The sequence below is a fragment of the Halichoerus grypus genome, chromosome 11 (genome assembly GCF_964656455.1).
Source record: "Halichoerus grypus chromosome 11, mHalGry1.hap1.1, whole genome shotgun sequence".
In the NCBI taxonomy this organism is placed as follows: domain Eukaryota; kingdom Metazoa; phylum Chordata; class Mammalia; order Carnivora; family Phocidae; genus Halichoerus; species Halichoerus grypus.
In genome coordinates, this window is record NC_135722.1 from 46,870,736 (window position 1) to 46,888,460 (window position 17,725).

At 50.5% G+C, this 17,725-nt stretch overlaps 2 protein-coding genes across 3 annotated transcripts; one reads left to right on the forward strand and one right to left on the reverse strand.

Moving 5' to 3' along the window:
• Window positions 1-825: 825 nt before the first annotated feature.
• C11H11orf16 (chromosome 11 C11orf16 homolog) lies at window positions 826-9,667 on the forward strand. The gene is given in 8 exon segments (XM_036121420.2): window positions 826-926; window positions 1,560-1,729; window positions 3,205-3,361; window positions 4,993-5,227; window positions 5,850-6,020; window positions 6,023-6,073; window positions 6,076-6,480; window positions 9,381-9,667. Coding segments are annotated over 7 exon segments (1,473 nt in total). The 5' UTR covers window positions 826-926; window positions 1,560-1,562.
• AKIP1 (A-kinase interacting protein 1) lies at window positions 9,229-17,712 on the reverse strand. Of its 2 annotated transcripts, XM_036121415.2 has the most exons (6): window positions 17,610-17,712; window positions 17,165-17,392; window positions 16,641-16,721; window positions 14,368-14,472; window positions 10,359-11,086; window positions 9,229-10,253 (listed from the first exon to the last, which is right to left on the reverse strand). In XM_036121415.2, exons 2-5 carry the CDS (start codon window positions 17,384-17,386, stop codon window positions 10,946-10,948), a joined length of 549 nt encoding a protein of 182 aa, XP_035977308.1. In that variant the 5' UTR covers window positions 17,387-17,392; window positions 17,610-17,712; the 3' UTR covers window positions 9,229-10,253; window positions 10,359-10,945. The 2 variants fall into 2 exon arrangements, with proteins under 2 accessions (XP_035977308.1, XP_077914547.1); XM_078058421.1 differs by lacking the exons at window positions 9,229-10,253; window positions 17,610-17,712 and having other exon boundaries at window positions 10,870-11,086; window positions 14,368-14,512; window positions 17,165-17,603.
• Window positions 17,713-17,725: the final 13 nt, after the last annotated feature.

The following is a 17,725-nucleotide window of genomic DNA, read 5'->3' on the forward strand; positions in this document are numbered from 1 at the left end:
CACCACAAGTCCTGAGATTCAGTCTGACCGGAGAGCCCGGGGAACATGCCCATGCCTAACCAATCCCCAGAGCGGGGCCGGGGGGGGGGGGGGGGGGGGGACTGTGCTGACGGACACACGCTCTACCTGTGGAGCTGGAGGTACAGTCAGCCTCTTCAACCACGTGCACCTGCCAACGGAAACAGGGAGTGTTGGAAGCGGGGAACGGATGTGGGAGAGACACCCACAAATGTCCCTGCATACTTTTTTGGTATTCTCCCCTGAACGCGGTGCCAGGCACGCAGGCACACAATGGCTGTCAGATGCCTCCAAATACCAGCCTGTCCCAGGGACGTTCAAATGAGAGCAGAATCCAGACTTCTGTCCCCTTGGTCACCATCACCCCCAAGTGGTCGCCACATTTCTGCTCCTCAGCAGGGTCCTGTCTGTTACAGACAAACATGCCCACACTTCTGGTTATTTTGCTTTAAACTACCGACAAATTCTATCTTAGAGTCCGTCAGCCAGCCAGGGGCTCACCTGACCCAGCCTCTGGGCTGCAGGGGATGGAGGCAGATCAATAGCCCTTAGTCGCTGTAGAGGCGGCGCCCTCCCTCACAGGACTCCGCTGGGATTCATGAGGGCTTCCCACCATGACTGCCTCTTCCAGCAGTGGCGAAGCCCGAGCCTCGGGGAATTGAGGCTGCGGTGACCTTTCTCTCCAAAGGCCCCTCTCCCGGTTTCCCCGGAGAAACCCTCCGCGCGCTTGCCCGGCCCACGCCTCCCAAGGCGCCCGCCCCCTCTCTGCACATGCTCAGTACACTCAGTCCACAGCGCTCCTGCGGGCTCGCAGCCGTTGCAACCTGCGCGGCAAGCAGGAGTCAGCTGGGCTCAGGCCCTGAGCCCCAGCCGCCAGAAGGCTGAGGCGGAGGAGTTGGGGGCTGTGGGTAGGTCCCCTTGGGGTCAGACCTGTGGCCTTGGGCAGGAGCCCTGGTGGGCTGGGGCAGCGGAGTGTGATCTTGGGCGCTGGGTGGCACGTCTGAACAGGTGTGTGGAGGACACGACCCTGGGATCTCAGCTGGGGCTGGAGTTAGTCCTGGAGGTGACTGGACTAGGAAGGGAGTCTGTGGCCTAGATTAGGGGTCAGTTTGTTATCAGGGTTAGGCCAGCCGTATTTGTGAAGGGAAGTACTGTTTTACCCCCGGGAGTCCCTACAACCGGGGAGCAGGGAAACACTAACGTATGTGGAGCCCCTGATCAGCCAGGTGCTGTCAGTATGTTATCTCCGGCAGCACGACTGAAGGGCGTGGGGACCTGAGCACGCAGCCAGCAGGCTGTGAAGGATTTAAAGCTGCGTTTCTCTAAAGTCACAACACTTGCTTTTCCAACCCCTCCTCTACCTCCTGAGCTGAGGTTCCCGAGGCAGGTGATTCAGAGAACAGCCTGAGCCGCGGTGGGAGCAGGTGGGGTCTGCTAACCGCACAACTGAGCCCTGCACCAGCCAGGTGCCCTCTGCTGGGCTGGGGGCTGCAACGCGGGTAACGGTTGGTGCTTGTTCTCACCTCGTTTCTCCTCCCAAGGCCATGGAATCCTCTGCAGGGCCTGGGACGCCTTTGCCCAAATACTGCAGTGTGGCCACGACCCTGAAGTCCCCTTCCAGGACTGGCGCTGCTCCTCCCTGGGGACTCTCCTTCACCTGCCCCTTTGCCATCCAAGCACCCTGGCTCACCCGGCACAACCCGCTCTCCAGGTACTAGTCTCAGCTCTTCTGGCAGAAGTGAGGAGCACCCCTCTTGTTCCTCTCCGTTCTTGGCTCTCGACAGTGAACCATGAGGGAGACAACTTGCTTCCTGCGGAGGCTGGAAGGGTTCTTCACGGCGTGGGCTATGATTTGCTCGTGGTATTCTATCCCTCCTGTCTAAACTGTGCTCCTTGTAGCGCCTTGTAGAAAGGTGGCTGATGTCAGAGTTGGCATGTGAAGAGAAGGCAGTCAGGCATCACCAGTTAAAGAGCTTCCAGCTCAGTTTACCACCAACTACGAGACTAGCCCTCGCACCACGTGAGAAATTAGGGTTTCTGCAACCAACAGCTAAGGCGAGGTCTCTGGGTACCTCCTCAGGTTTCCTCAGTATCCCTCAGTGATCCTGGCCTTTCCCAAATTGAATCCTTGGTGGGCTGTCTAAAGTGTGATTGCAGAAGGGAAAGGAAGCTCAGCCCTCAAGCATACACACGTGGTGTCAGTTCCAGGGACTCGCTTATGTCCATGCCACTCAATTCCATCTGCCCAGGTTAGGGACATACCAGCTTGAACCCTTAAGAACCTGCTTTCTAGATTCATCTATGTGGACCATCTTTTTTTTTTTTAAGATTATTTATTTATTTGTCAGAGAGAGACACAGTGAGAGAGGGAACACAAGCAGGAGGAGTGGGAGAGGGAGGAGCAGGCTTCCCGCTGAGCAGGGAGCCCGAAGTGGGGTTCGATCCCAGGACCGTGGGATCATGACCTGAGCTGAAGGCAGACACTTAATGACTGAGCCACCCAGGTGCCCCGTGGACCATCTTGTTTAAAGCCAGAGTTCAGCGTCCCTGCCTCTAGGCTTGCCCACAAAGTAAACAGCTTCTTCAGAAAACCCAAACCCTGACTCAATAATCCCTCCCCACCACTGCACCCCCACTTTGGTCCTGTCCACAAACCTCTCCAGGAGTAGCTTCTCCTTTTTCCTGTCTCTCAGCCCCTTAGCCACCTCCTCTGTGCTTCCCCTGCTCAAACACGTCCTCCTCCCTTCTGACCCCTTAGCACCAAGCACCTTTCCCATGTTACTCCTTTGGTACTACCATCCAAATGTGCATGCCTCATCCTGGATTCCCACACGCTGCCTCTGGATTTACCACCCCAGTGCTCTTTCCTGGTCTGCTGTTCAGTCTCAGGACCAGCATTAATTCACTTGACTATATCCAGGCTAATCACATTTTGATGACCTGAAGCAATTCTCAATCCCCAAATGAGAGTTCCCTTCACTGTCCTCTCCTTCTGCCCCTTCCAGCAGTTTACCTTGTCTTACTGGAAGTCACAGATGGCCAGCCACTTGCTGCATGGATTTCTGTCCCACACAGCCCTCTATGTCATATGCACACTGCGGTCCTGCTCAGATCTGTGAAATGCGTTTCTTGATGTTTTTAGGGCTTGGTCTTCTCCACTCTCTAATTCCATTTGCTTTTTCGCAGATATGCATCTTACCACCCGTGTCTCCACATTGCTGACTCAGCATGGCAGGGGCCTGGCTGGTTGGGAAGAGTTGGAGATGCTGCTGACACATGGGTCCTGGCAAGAAGGGGACCAGATGGCTTTTATTACCGGTCTCAGATAAAGGCTGCTCCAGAGGCAAGTTCCTCACATCTCCCAGCACACTCCTCGGGGTGGCCTGTCCATACTGCTATGCCTCAGCTGTGTGTGCCCAGCAGGACAGTTTCTTGGATAAGCGCACATCGTTCAGGACCAGGTTCTAGAAGGGAAATGTAATGGCGGTGAGTGTATTAGTTTGCTAGGGCTGGGTAGCAGGGTAGCACAAACGGAGTGACTTAAAGAACAGAAATGTATTGTCTCTCAGTTCTGGGGACTGAAGTCCGGGTGTTGGCATGTTGGTTCTTCTGAGGGCCGTGAGGGAGAATCTGTTCTGCATGGCTTTCCTAACTTCCGTTCGCTTGCTGACCATCCTTGGTGTTCCTTGACTTAGAGAAACATCACCCCAATCTTTGCCCCACCTTCACACAGTATCTTCCCTCTGTGCATGTCTGTGTCTACATTTCCCCTTTTTATAGGAACATCAGTCTTTGGATTAGGCCCCCACCCTACTCAGCCTAGCATGACCTTGTCTTAACTACTTATATCTGCAATAATCCTATTTCCAAATAAGGTCACAACCTGAGGTACTAAGGGTTAGGATTCTAACAGATGCATTTTGGGGGGGATACAACTGAACCTGTGACAGTGAAGAAAATTGAGAGTGAAAAGTGCTCTGTTCAGGAAAATTCAGTGTGTTGAATGATGGGCACCAGCCTAAGGGAAAGAGGAACAAAACATGCCCACATGCACGTCTCTGCCCGTACACACACAAGCTGGTCCCGCACACGTTGGGAGCCAGGCCTGTGCTTTACTTCCGTGGCTGCTTCCTTCTTTGGGGTTTTTCTCTTCTTCTCAGAGTCAGACTTCGTGACTGTGGATTCATGGAGGGAAGACTAGTGTGAATTCCAAAAAAATGAATTATAGAATTTCCATTCAAAAGTCATTTTGTCGTTTTCAAGTAACTAATAATATGTGAATCCAAATGAAATATTAGCAGAGTTTTGCTCAAATAATAGGCTGTCTAGTGATTAAGGTAATTTGCAACCAGACTTCATTTCTCTTCCAAATCATACTGAGTTCTCAAAACAGCTTGTACTTTCAATTAGCTTCAAGACTTCTCCTGCCCTCTCTTTTACGATGTCCATTTGCTTCGCCGAACCTCTGCTCATTGCTGTAATGGCAGGTGCTGAGGGCTGCCCTCACGTTAGGCCACAGCTCCTCCTTGCCTGTGTGGGCCTGTGGATGAATACACTATCTATCCCCGGTTGGTCTTGGATGCAGGGACAACACTTTTCAGAAGTGCTGGGTGGGGGGGGGGGAGTATACTGGAGAAAGATCCAAAGGACCCAGGTTATCCCTGGGAATTGCAGGCCAAATACATAGAGGAGCACAGAAAAACAGGAAGAGGAAGAGAACAGGAAAGGAATGGCAGGAAGTGATACACAAGAGTTGCCGAGGGCAAAAAGAGGTAGAGGGAAGAGCATCCATGCTACAGCTTGCCTGTCTCTGCCACAATCAGCTCTAACAGCATCTGTCCCTGTCCCTTCTCTTGATGGCCCTCATTGTTTGTAAGGAAGGCCCTGGGCCTGGTTCTAGGGCATTGCGGGGAACCATGGTGCTCCCTGTCATACTTCCGCACGCCAGATTTTATTGTGTTTTCTTATCCACAGCTGGAGAGACGGGGGGCCCTGCTTGTGGAATTTGAGGTTCCCCTTGTCACAGACCCGAAGCTGCCAGCCCAGCGGCAGAACGTGGTCTTAGAAGATGATGTCATTCAGTTCTTGCCATCCATGGAATGCTCGCTGCGACCTGGGGACACGGTGCTTGCCCCCTGGGAGCCAGACCGACAGCGGTATGGCCCTGGCACCGTTCTCTTGGCCTCGGAGGCAAGAGACCCCCAGAGAGGTAAGGGAAACAGCTCCGACCTAGCGGTCCCCAGGTGGAGCCAGGCTGGTAGGAGAGAGCAAAAAGTGTCTTAGAGGCAAGCTGAGGGTCTTAGAGGTGTCAAAAAAAAATCCTTACCCCCTCACTTGCAGCTTAATCCTGGATGTGGCAACAGACAGATGAATCATATCTTTCGGATTATATAATACCTTTCATCAGAGCAAAAATAGCCTAAAACTATTATGTCTATGTGGGTTAGCTAACCTATGGGGTGATGAGGTTAAACTGGGACCACACCAGTATTCATGACTGGTCCCCCATCAAGTTATCCACGGACTGGGCGAGTCCCCTTCTGCAGGGCCAGCAGTCAGCATCATTGCAATTTCAAGAATGACAGGAGGAGGCTTCTCTTCTTTCCCATGAAAATCGAGCCCGGGAGGTGCATGCCAGTGCCCCAGGAGGTGGCAGTAAATAGGGAGCCAGTGAGGGAATGTTCCTGGCAGGCTCTCCACGGAGAGGTGCCCTGGAGGAGGCCGGCGGAGCAGGGGGCTGCTCTGAGGTTTGCTTTGGGGGCTAGGAGAACCCTTGTCCCATGATCTAGAAGAGGTAATTGTAACAAAATGTTGCTCTTTCTGTTACATAGCGTCAAAAGAAGGAGAAATTACTGTTCACTTCTGGAATGGCAAGACAGCTAGCGTGCCTCGAGGCGGGGTCAGGTGGGTGCCCCCCGCTGTCTGGAAGAAGGCTGGGGGGAGGCTGCACAAGCCTTCAATCAAGGAGCACGCCGGCGCCCTCCTCTGGGCCCCTTGCTGCTCTCCGCGGCTGCTGGATGGGTCACCAACGGGCTTTCTCCGGGCACTCGGTTCCTGTTCCTCCCTGCGTCCCCCAGGCCTGCTGCTAACTGCTGGGCCAGGGCTGCCTCTGCCCTTGCCCCTTGGCTGGACCTACCTGGTGGCCTCTAACCAGGGCCAAAGAACATCCAGAGGTAGAACTGAAGCCCACAGCACCACGTTTGCCCCTAGAGGGTCCTAAAGAAGAGGAAGGAGCAGTGCAAGCTCCCCTGGGGGTTTCTTCTTCTTCCTCTTCCTCTTCTTCCGAAGAGGATTTGGAGAATGATCTGCAGATTGGCCTCCCCCAGAGGCTGATGGTGGACAGCACAGTCAACACAGACCCCATCCTCCTTGAGAAGTCTCCGAGGAGGCAGGGTGGCCTCTGCCAGCCCGAGTGGAGGTATTGGAGGAGAAACGGGTCCGAGCCACAACCTGGGAAGTCAGGTATACCTTCTTGTAAGGCAGGGCTGGGGGCCCTGCTCTCTTCCCTCCCATGTGTCTTGTAGGGATCTCATGCACGCATCCCCCGTGCTGCGATTGGAAGTAACACTTAGGAGTGTGGCCATGTTGAAGGGGAGGCTGTGATAAAAGGGAAATAGTAGGTTTCCATTTGAGCAATAAAACCCCATAAGAGAGGATGGGCTGATCTTCGTGTGAAGGTTTGCATCCCTGTTTAACAACTGTCTTTTCCTTCTTCACTAGTCTCTACTGACAGGGCGCTGCCTTTGTCTGTATTTGCCTGCCCCCCCCACCCCTCCTTTTTTTCTTGGGGCCCTTGATTTTTCTCTAGATGAATAGTCAAAATGCCTTCAGGTGTCGATTAAGAGTCTTCAATGGCCCGAGAGGCACAGAAACTGGTCTTTAAACATTCATTGGTCATCAGGCCCTACTCTCCCCTGGTCCCCTTAGTGAATCGGAGTGGGAAGAAGCAGGGCACTGCATCATGCTGCTCATTCCTTGCGAGAAGGGGAGGCAGGGCTGTTGATCCACAGCCATTCCCATTTTCACCTCGAGCTAAGAACCCCGTGATGCCCTCATAGGTTTAGAAGCCGTGTTATCACTGACATGCCTCATGCCTGTCCTATCTAAATTCCCAGTGGGGCCCGGACAGAGCAGAAGCCCAAGTCAGCGAGCAGAGGCGGCTGGGATAAGCCCAGCCCTAGACTAGATTCCTGGGGCCCTGGGGTCACTAACCGAACATAGAGTGAACTAAATGAACATTCAGTCTGGGGCAGGGAGGCTGTGTGGTTTAAGAGTACCACTGCTAAGGGCTTAAAGATCTCCAGACACCACCCACATTGGGACCCGCTGGGTCCCTGTTTGAAGCCACTGGCCTCTTTCCAGGACAGCTGCTCAGCTGAGGGACCTCTTAGCCACGAGGATTTCACACTTGCCCCAGGGGTAAGAACTTTGTTGGTCTTCAGTTCCAGAAAGTTGAAAAATTGTTTCTACACCGAGAGACCATTTTGGTGACTCCTGGACCCCTGGGCTTTGGCGGGGCATGGGGGTGGACGGGTGGGAATGGTGTAAGTTGGCTGCTCTTGTACTTTATAGGTGGGTTCTAGACCTTCCTTGGCTTTCCAGGTGTGGGATTCTCCCCCTGCCCCAGGGAAAGAACTGGAGGAACAAGAAGTCAGCTGCGTGCAGCTGAGCTCCTCCTCCCCTCTCGGAGAGGAGCCTTTGTATTGAAAATACCAAGCTGGGCAGGCTCTTGGGCTTCTGGGAGACGGTCACGGATCTCACAGCGAGAGGCTGTGGGAGGTGCTGGCAGAAGCTACTAGGAAACAACTGTTCCTCTCAGATACAGCCACCCTACAGGTGATACTATCAAGGAAATGGTGCCCAAGCCTAGAGATTTCATGCTAAATTCGCCATAGCTTCCACTGCCTCCTGCTTCAGCAGACTGGAGAAAGAAAAGCGGTACCTACCCCACAGACAGGACTCTGTAGGGAGCAACAGAGAAGCACCAGGCCCGGCCTCAGGGGGGGGACGCCAGAGGGGTAACCAGAGGGGCCATGGTGCTCACACAGGTTTCGGGCACCAGCTCTGCATTCCCAGTACTGTAGCTTGGCTCCCCAGCATTCCATCTGGACCAGTTCCAAACCTGGTTAAGTCTACACCTCTTTTCCCTAAGCACACACTGCTCGTCTCCCTCCACTGCCCAGCCACCCACATTCAGTCTCTCTTCCCACCACCACATTTAAACAGATCCACTCTAAAGTTTTGTTCCCCGCCCCCACCAAAAATTCTAGTAATTGTCCATAAAGAAGATAAATATGGTGCCTTCAGCTACTTGGTCTGGTTTTCCCTTAGGTACTACTAAGGTCATTTGTCATGCTCCAGGCAAAGGTTAATTCTTAGAGCTGAACCATGAGGATCCCTGGACCTGCCCTCTGCCAGGTCCCAAGCCTGTGCGCAAAGCTATGGAGACTATTCTTGAGTCAGAGTGTGAAGAAAGGGGCCATCCCTGGCCCTTGTCGCGGGGTGGGGGGTGGGGGTGGGGCATTGTGTGCCACAAGGGACTAGTGAGGATGAAGTGCAGAAAACCGGGTGTGCACCAGCGCCGGAAACAATGGCAAACACCAGAGCTTTCCTTTTCTCCCCCTCCAGATTTTGTTGCTTTTAGGGAAATGTGCTGCTTTGCTTCTCCTAATTGTGCTTGACGGCCTTCAGTCAAGTACTGATGCCTGATGGTCAGCCTTAGGCTCTGCCTCACGACAATCCTCTTGTGTGGGTCCCTCTGCCCTCCATGCTTGTTACTTCCCGAGTTCCCGTCTGATCCCAACCTAACAATTCTAGGAAGGCCAGGTTGCTGGCTGCCCGCAGTTACTTTGCTCTCCTCCCGAGCTTATGACTGAAACAGGATTTAATCTGTAGTTTTAAAAGCCTGCAAGAGGATGGATTCCTGTAAAGTAGTCCTTCCTTTTCAGATTCTTTTCCTACTCCCCAGGGAGTCACATCTCCCATTATTTTGTTTTTGCCTCACACCCAACCTCTTAAAACCTCCCCCCCCACCCCAGCTCACTACCTCTTCTTTGTGATCAGTGTGATTTATAAGCTCCTTTGACAGGTGGCAGTTGGCCACCTTTGCTTCCCCTACTGGCTGCTCTGAAAATCGTGTCTGATACCTTCTCCCATCTAATTCCAAATGTGGTTATCAGATAAAACCTATCCAAAAAGTGTAATGGCCAGTAATGACTAACAAACTTTATTTCTCTTTAAAAAGCTGAGAGCAGTGGTAGGAACTTAGTTAGATTCTGGGATCCTGACATAGTTCCACTTCAGTCATCAGGACCAATCCCATGGTGGCACATGCAACATAACTCACTGAATTTGGGCTTTAGGAACAAGACATGGAACCATCTGGAGAGAAAAGAGGGGCAACAAACAACAAAGGGTACAGAGTGTAGTGCTGGGGAATACGAAGGAGCTGGTCCTGGAAGCAAGTGGCATGAAGCCACCACAGACCCTGCCAGAGGACGGTGAACACAGAGAATGGAGTCCGGGAATAGCGACCCACCAGAGGGACCAAAATGCCCTCAGACTGAAAGCCCCGAGGAGCCAGGTAAAGCAGGATGGCTGGGAAGGGGCTCCTAAGGACTCCTCACGTGGTTCTTCGTGCCCCTTTTGAGAATGAGAACTCCCATGCTGTCTTTTCCCAGGAAAATGCACATACCCACGATTTTGCATTCCATTTCAGAAGGCTTACAGAACCCACAAAACTGATCACAGGCTTCTTATGGAGGCAAGGATCCCATTTAAGTGACACTCTTGACCCTATGGTGATGGGCATGGGTCTGCCTGACTAGGCCCTCTGTCCATGGGAGTCCGTTCCTCACTAGGAACGCTAACGCAGCCCTACTTAAAACTTGGCTCTCATCATATAAAACATTGGCGTTTGTCCTGAGGAAAGACTGGTCACGTTCGGAATGAGATGAACTACCAGGCAACCAAACTGGCCAACGGCAGCACCGCTGCTGGCCCCGTAGCTTCAAGGAGTTCAGGGCACATCACGACTTTTTAAGATCAGTGACTTTTGATCCTTAAAATCACAGTCAGGGGGCGCCTGGGTGGCTCAGTCGGTTGGGCGGCTGCCTTCGGCTCAGGTCATGATCCCAGGGTCCTGGGATCGAGCCCCGCATCAGTCTCCCTGCTCAGCAGAGAGCCTGCTTCTCCCTTTCCCTCTGCCTGCCGCTCTGCCTACTTGTGCTAACTCTCTGTCAAATAAATAAATTAAAAAAAAAAAATCACAGTCAGCATCAGACTCTCGGGATTTTTTTTTTTTTCTTATAGGAAGCTAAAAGAGCAGTGGTGGTAACTACCTGAGGAGGCGCTACCAAGTGGCTGCCAAGTCGTCCCGTGATGGCCGGGCGCACAAGCAGCGGCATCCTCACGCGCTAGACTTGCCTGCAGATGAGCGGCGTGAAGGCACCTGCCCTGAGGGGCACAGGAGCCCGGTGGTCCTGGCCAGGACTCCCTGCTGGGGGCCAGGGGTCGGGGGGGCTCCAGGCAAACGCATCCACAGCCTGTCGCCTTCTCATAAACCTACAGCTGTCCATGAGCAACATTGTTTCACCTCTTCGTGCCAATAAAAAGGTACTCTTCATTTCCAAAATCGCTCCCTTTATTATCATAAGTAACCTTCACCTGGAAAGTAAGCAGTTAAAAACTATTGAGACAGCATCATTACAGTAGGACTTTCAACAGAAAGTGGGGGTGGGGGGGGGCTTCTAGACGTTTAAGTTAAAATAGGCACTGAAAGAGACAAACTCCAATTCCCAGGAAGGCTGACCCTCTACAGTCAGCCCTGAAAGCAGGATCACTGGGTAAATATGAAAAGAATCATACAGTGACTTTATTCTTCTTGCTACTTAAAAAAAAGGTGATGGGATAGCCATGATGGTCCACATCATACGGGGAAGACCAAGTCCACACTTTGTCCTGAGTCGACTGCTACCACCTGAGTCTTGGTTAAGTCATTTGTACCCACAGTGACAGAATAGGTCCCTGGATATACTTCTATGTAGAGGTCCTTAGAGGTGTTCTCAGCCTGCAAGGAAAAACAGGTATTAGCCATTGAAAGACTGTAGGTCACGACGCCAGCAGGCCGCCATTGGGTACCAGGGGCGCAGTGGGATGAAGCACTGGGCTGGAGACGGAGGTCCTGCTTTCAAGGCTCAGCCTGGCCAGACAATAGGAATGTCATTTAGGTAAGTCTCAGCCCCTCCTTGTGCCTGTTTCCTTATTTCTAAAGCTGTGGTAATACCTACTTCACAAATAAGCACGTATGTGAAAACACTTGGCAAGTGCTAGAATGCTATACGAACATGAAGGGTCATAAAAGGGACACTCCTAATCGTGGTAGAAAGAGAGGAACTTGGTAGAGGGAAAGGCGAACGATCATTGTTTTGGGGCTCACAAGTAGACAGTGGCACTTGTTAGCACAGATCAGCAGTAACGACAAGGCACCAAGGAATAATGAGAATCTTTTTAACTGTGCTTTGTTTGCTACATTCATGATGAGGAAGATGAAATATTCTTTTCTCCAAAAGCTGAGCACACTATGAATGGATTCCATTTCGTCATGCAGCAAGTCCGCAGGCTGGCCAAAGCCTCCCTTGGACGATTGGTTCTCCTATAACACAAAACACTGGAAGCTGGACTTAACGGAAAGATCTGTTTAGAGCTGTGCTGAGCACAGACTGTCTTCCAAGGACAGACTTGACATATGGCTGGGAAGTGGGCGGAAGTGCAGGCAGAGGAGGGGTCTCCGTTCAAATGGCAGACAGCAAAGTTGCAAACCAGAAAAGAGCCTGTAATTAAGAGCCAAAGCTGCTACCCCACAGCTGGGGACCCCTGCCCCTCCCACGTGCTTCCTCCATGCTCAGAAGCCACAGGCAGCAGGTGTCGTCTCTGCCACTACACCCAGGGGGACAACAACAAATTACTGGCCAGCAAACTCCACCAGGAGGAATAAATGGTAATATTTACACTTTTATGAAACTTCCTTCCCGCCCTCCACCTTGCACAGATTTAAAGCCAACTTTTTCCAAAGCTGCTTTATGTTCTATCCTTTCATGCCCAGTTATTGCAAATTTGGTCTTCTTATCATTTAACTGACATGAATGTAAATGACTATGCCAAAACTATTTATTGGTCTTCAACTACGTAAGTACACAAAAGTAGATTTCAGAAAATACAGCCATATCAGAATTGCAGAAAGCCAAGGATACTTCATTTGTCTGCATAAGAGGAAACACGGGGGATAAGATCGGCATCCGTGATTCCAATACCACGAATATCAGGAAGATTAGCATCACCAAAATCCAGCAAGTATGGGAGGCATCTTGACATAACTTATATTTGTACCAGAAGCAGAACATTCTTAGTTGTTATTAACTCCAGTATATTCTGGGTCCTGGCTAGTAGTGCACTGTATACAAACAAAGATTAAGCCAACTATTGCAGAAACATGCTGGAGTTCCTTTCCTCCAAATTCCAGCCCTTCTGAGTTCCCCAAAATTCCCTGGGTTCATGAACTAATGAGTACTTCTTTATCCTAAAAATGAAAAAAAACCTCATCACTGTGTTTTTAACAGAGAAACATTTGTGGAAAATGAGGACAAATCCCTTCAAATGTTCTGGAACTCGATCTAACCAAATTTACATGTTTCTGAATTTCAGTAATGGTTTTCACTTTGTAAGCAGGAGGGTCAGGCCCCTCCTGCTGCTTGAACAGATGGTGGAATTCCAGCAGAACCCAGTGTCAGCCCAGCTGAGCTGTAGGAACTGTGATGTGAATACTTCACATTCTTTCCAACCACAACTATGAGTTCAGGCACAAAAAGTATCCCTTAAACTTCAAGTGAAGGAAGGATATGAGAAAACATAATTTTACACTGAATCCAAATGCTGTACTCTCTCAAGAGTGAAACATCTCAACTTAAAAATACCGTGGATCTGGGACAAAGGACCCTAAAACTGGCTCAACTGGTTCATGGACTGGCACTGGGGGTGAAGCCCAGACGAGGAGATCTGTACTCACAGGCTGGGGCGCTGCTAGAGCACACCCTGACACGTGAGAGAGCCCTCCCAGGCAGAGGGAGGTGTCTCTTCTCTGAAGAGACAAGAAGAAACATTGATTAGCGCCCAGACTTTGACTTCTGGATTGTAAAGAAAAACTTTCCCTTAGTTTATTAGGAACTAATAATTGTCCTGTCGGTTTCTTCTAAGTTGTCTCCTAAGTTGTTAAGGCTTTTAGTGAATTCTGTGAGGTATTTGTAGTCAGATGTTTACCGTGATGACTTTCTATATTTCCATGGGCTTTGGAGTCAGACAGGCCTGAATTTGAATCCTCTCTCTTGCTTTACTGAAAAGGGCAAATTAAGTTTTCTAGGCCTTAGTTTCCCAGTCTACAACATGGTGATACGAGATTGGAGATTTAAAGTGCAAGAGTGACTGACACTCAACAGGCTCTCAGAAAACAGAATTCTCTTCTGTGCTTCTCCCAGGAGTCCAGGTACTAGCGGGCAAAAGCAGAATTCCCTTTAGGGGCACCAACTTACATTTTATAGGAACGAATGGGAGGGACAGGAATGACTCTTGCCCTCATGTAACCCCTTTGGGGTCAGGCCAGAAAAGGGAACCCAGGCTTTGGGCTCTGGCGTTGCTCTACACATCCCAGGCCAGGGAAACAGGAGGGACCTGCCAGTGTGCACCCAGCCCTCACTCACATCCCTGGGGCCACTCTCCCATCCTTTCCCTAGACCCACAGGCCGGAGAAGTCAGGAATCCAACTTGTGGATTAGACTCTGAACCTAAGTTTGCTATCTTTGAGTATAACTAGGGGGCATTTAAAAAGGGAAAAACAGGGGCACCTGGGTGGCTCAGTCATTAAGCATCTGCCTTTGGCTCAGGTCATGATCTCAGGGTCCTGGGATTGAGCCCCGCATCAGGCTCCCTGCTCGGCAGGAGGCCTGCTTCTCCCTCTCCCACTCCCCCATGCTTGTGTTCCCTCTCTCGCTGTGTCTCTCTCTGTCAAATAAATAAATAAAATCTTAAAAATAAATAAATAAAAAGGGAAAAACAAAACAAAATAACACGCCTACTCTCTTCAAAAACAACAATGACTTCCTAGTGCATCAGTTCAACAAGTAGAATCTTGGGCTTCCCCAGAACAGGTGGTAAAAGACAGATAAGTTTGTAGGGAGAGGCCTGTAATTGCCCGTTACTAATACTAATAGTTTATTTCCTAATGCTCTAGGAAAAGAATTCTGTTAAAAGAGAGGGAGGGGAGCTGAGGGCACAGCGCGGACAGCTGAGGATACATACCTGGCCGTCCCCACTGTCCCAGCACCGGTGCAGCTCCGACTTCCCTCTGTGATACCGAGAGACGTGGACCGCCCCTCCTTCCTCCAGCACAGATGAATAGTATCTCTACAGAAGGAACGGGAATGATGCTGGGCAAGCAAATAGTCTGGTCAAATTTTCAAAAAAAAACACAACTCCATGACTTGGGGAAAGTATGGTTAAGGAGGGAGGCAACAGAGCAAAGGTGAATTACCTGCTCTCTTGATAGGCCTCTAAAGTCATCCAACAAATCTGAGCCCATGTGAAGTGGCTGCAGAGGGAACCGCATTTGGCATGACTTTGCTGCCATCTGCGGCCTTTGTAGGGCAAGAAGTCTGGCCAACCACAGCTGGGCAGGACCAGGCTCTCTGCCAGGTTAAAGAATTTTCACAACGTCTTCGTCCCAATGTCAAATACATATGCCCTTCCATCTCCTCTCATCACAAGTTCTGATGAACTGTTCCATGGTTACTGTCCAAGTTTCAGACAAGGACAAGGGAAGAGGGGTGCGTCTCCTTGAGATTTAGAAATACAACAGGAAATGTAACAAAAACTCAAGAGCTAGGCAACTGATCTCCCCATGCGGAGGGGAGGAAGAGGTCTCTAATTTAAGGAGAATAATCCAAAGGATCAGAAAGCAAATTACATTTTTTCTTGTCTACTTCCTTCCTCCCCCTCGAAGTTAACCTTAGACTTGCCCCTGATTATGACTAATGATGAGGACATCACAAGTCTGCTTGTTTTGAACATAGTGTACGGACAGTGTTTAAGGCATGAGACCAAAAGAATAGGAAGCTGGGGAAAGCACTTTAGGACATAGGTTTAATAATGTATTTTGGGGGCTGCTTCAAAATTGTAAAGGCAGACTCAGAACACTGTTCTTAATTCTATCTCCAGAAAGCCCAAGGGTTCTGAGACTCCATTCCAGAGTGGAAACTTGAACTGAAGTATGGACTAAATAGCAAAATGAAGAACACACCAATTTGCTAAACCTCAGACCAAAGACTATTGTTATTCCTTTTAGTGAACCATGAACCAAAATGTTTCAGTTGATCTCTTCGCAGAAGAGCTGAAGTTATGGATTTTTCTAAAACCATTTAACAGAATAACATAAAAATATTCTCTGGACCATATCTCATTGACTGGAATCCTGTTCTTGGAGTCAGGTATTTTACAAAAGATGGAGAGATTAGAGATTTTTTGAAATCTTAATATATGAAATTGAAAAGCAGGACAGAAACAAGGTATTCTCTTCTTCTCCCTTGTAGACCAGCATCCTTATAACCACAAAAGAATCACATCAGGTTAAGGCTCAAAGAGACCACAGAGTCTGCTATAACTCCTAGACAACAGAGTACCTTCCATGCAGGGGATTTCCCTGGATGCAGGCTGGCCTGCCTTCACCATTCCCTCAAAGTACTTAAAGATGACCTTAGCATGTGGTTTTGAGAAGGGCTTTAAAACCTTTGTACACCCATTTCAATGAACGGTACCCAAAATTTCACGTAAGTCCCTCATGCTATAGTTTATGACAATTTTCTGGTGTTCATCTCTCAGTAGAAACCAAAGAAACAGACTCTAAAGGCTGGAAAGCACGTTAGAGATCTTCATTTTATGACAGGGAAGCTAGGCTGAGTGGGACTAATTGGCCCAGGGCATTATAGCCAGTAAGTGGCAGAACATGGGTCTGGTTCCTGGGAGGCTGCTCCTGCCATTAAGTCACACCACCACTGGGGGGGCACTGCATCTGTTCCACATAACCACCTTGGTGGCCAACAAGTGATACGGACTCATAGAGACATACTTAAAAACTGCATTACCGGGGACTTGAAACAGAGGTTAAGTTCTAGTGTAGGGATATTGTTTCAGTACATTTTGAAACCCAGAAAGGCTCAGTTCCAGTTTAGAACGAGCTTACTGATGTTTAACTTCAGTTCAGTTCAAAGTTTAAAAAATCCCTAATATCTGGACTTGATTGTTTTGGAATTCAGCAAATAACCTCCTCCCCCCCCCCCCCACTAATCTGAAAACAATAGGGAGGACAGAAACCTTTTGTGGCTTGTTCACTGCTACATCCTCAATAATACCTACAGAGTTAGACGTTCAATAAGTATCTGTTGAATAAATTCTAACTTGGATTTATCACGTGGTTTAAATCCCTGTTTACAATCTAACCATGAAGGTGGGGCAGGGTAAATGGGTTTGTGGTCCATCTGCAGGTGGATGGGGGCATGCTTTGGCTTACACCAACTTACCCCGCACTGACTTGAAGTATAGTCCATGAATTCTGCCATTGTTCTGAAGGAAGCACTTAGGGTTGGTTGTCTTTCTTCTCTCTATTTGAATAAATGGCAAATCACAGGTGAGATCTGGTAGTCCCTACTGGAGAATGAGGTCATTTTGGAAATAGCATCTTTTTTACTTTTTGAAAGGCCTCTACAAGTTTAAGTAAACAAGAAGGATCTTACTGAGGAAGAATTCCACTCTAAAAGGAATAAACAGACACGCAATTTATCCAGGACAAAGAAAGATGGTAGCATGTAAGAACTTTTTTAAAAAAGTAACCAACCAGGGCCGAGCACTAGCGGTACCGTAAACTACCCAATAAGAATCTGTCAAATGTCAAGAATTTTCAAAGGACTTTTCTGTTCACTGTCCCGTTACTTTACAGCTTCCGCCAAGGGCTGGATCAGGGGTGTGGGCTCGGTGTGCCCCGGTTTGCCAGCAGGCCACCGCGGAGCGAATGAATGGGCTGGTCCCCCAGCACTGGAGCCCTCACCTCTCCCGGGAGAAGGCGCTGGGGGCCAGCTGCGGGCCGTCTTTCTCGGTAGGGCCGCTCCCGGGAAGTGACCCCCACGCCGCTTTTGGGAAGCTCCCGCGAATGCCAGTCCACCGCCCTCCTCTTGGCCCGCTCCAGCACTTCTTGACCCAGCCTAGCCGTGCGCTGCAGGGCACGTCGGTCCACCCCGTTCAGCGCCGCGGCCGCCAAACAGTTCTCCATGTCTCCCTGCGCGGGCACATACACACAAATACCGGCCGGTCAGCGGGCCGCCGCGACCCTGCTCCAGCTGCGGGTCGGAGCCCTAGCTTCGACCTCCCCGGAGACCACCGCCCCGGGCTCTGCCCTTAACGCGCTCTCCAGCCGGCGCCCGGCCGGGGGCGAGCGGGTGCGCGGAGATCCCCTCCATTTCCGTCTCCCCCTTCCCTAGGCGGGGGGCCCTCACCAGCCCGCTTCTCTAAGCGCATGCGCTCAGCGCTGTGTGGGAGAGAGAGAGGGCTGGGCCTGGAGCACCCGGCGCCGGCGCAGCAGGCCATTGGCGGGGGGCGGGGCCTGTGGCCT

Coding starts and splice junctions, on each gene's coding strand:
- AKIP1 (XM_036121415.2), bottom strand. CDS start 17,386: ATGGAGAACTGTTTGGCGGCCGCGGCGCTGAACGGGGTGGACCGACGT. Junction 16,722..17,164: donor AGCGCCTTCTCCCGGGAGAG/GTGAGGGCTCCA, acceptor TTATTCAAATAG/AGAGAAGAAAGACAACCAAC. Junction 11,087..14,367: donor GGGACAGTGGGGACGGCCAG/GTATGTATCCTC, acceptor TTTTCCTTGCAG/GCTGAGAACACCTCTAAGGA.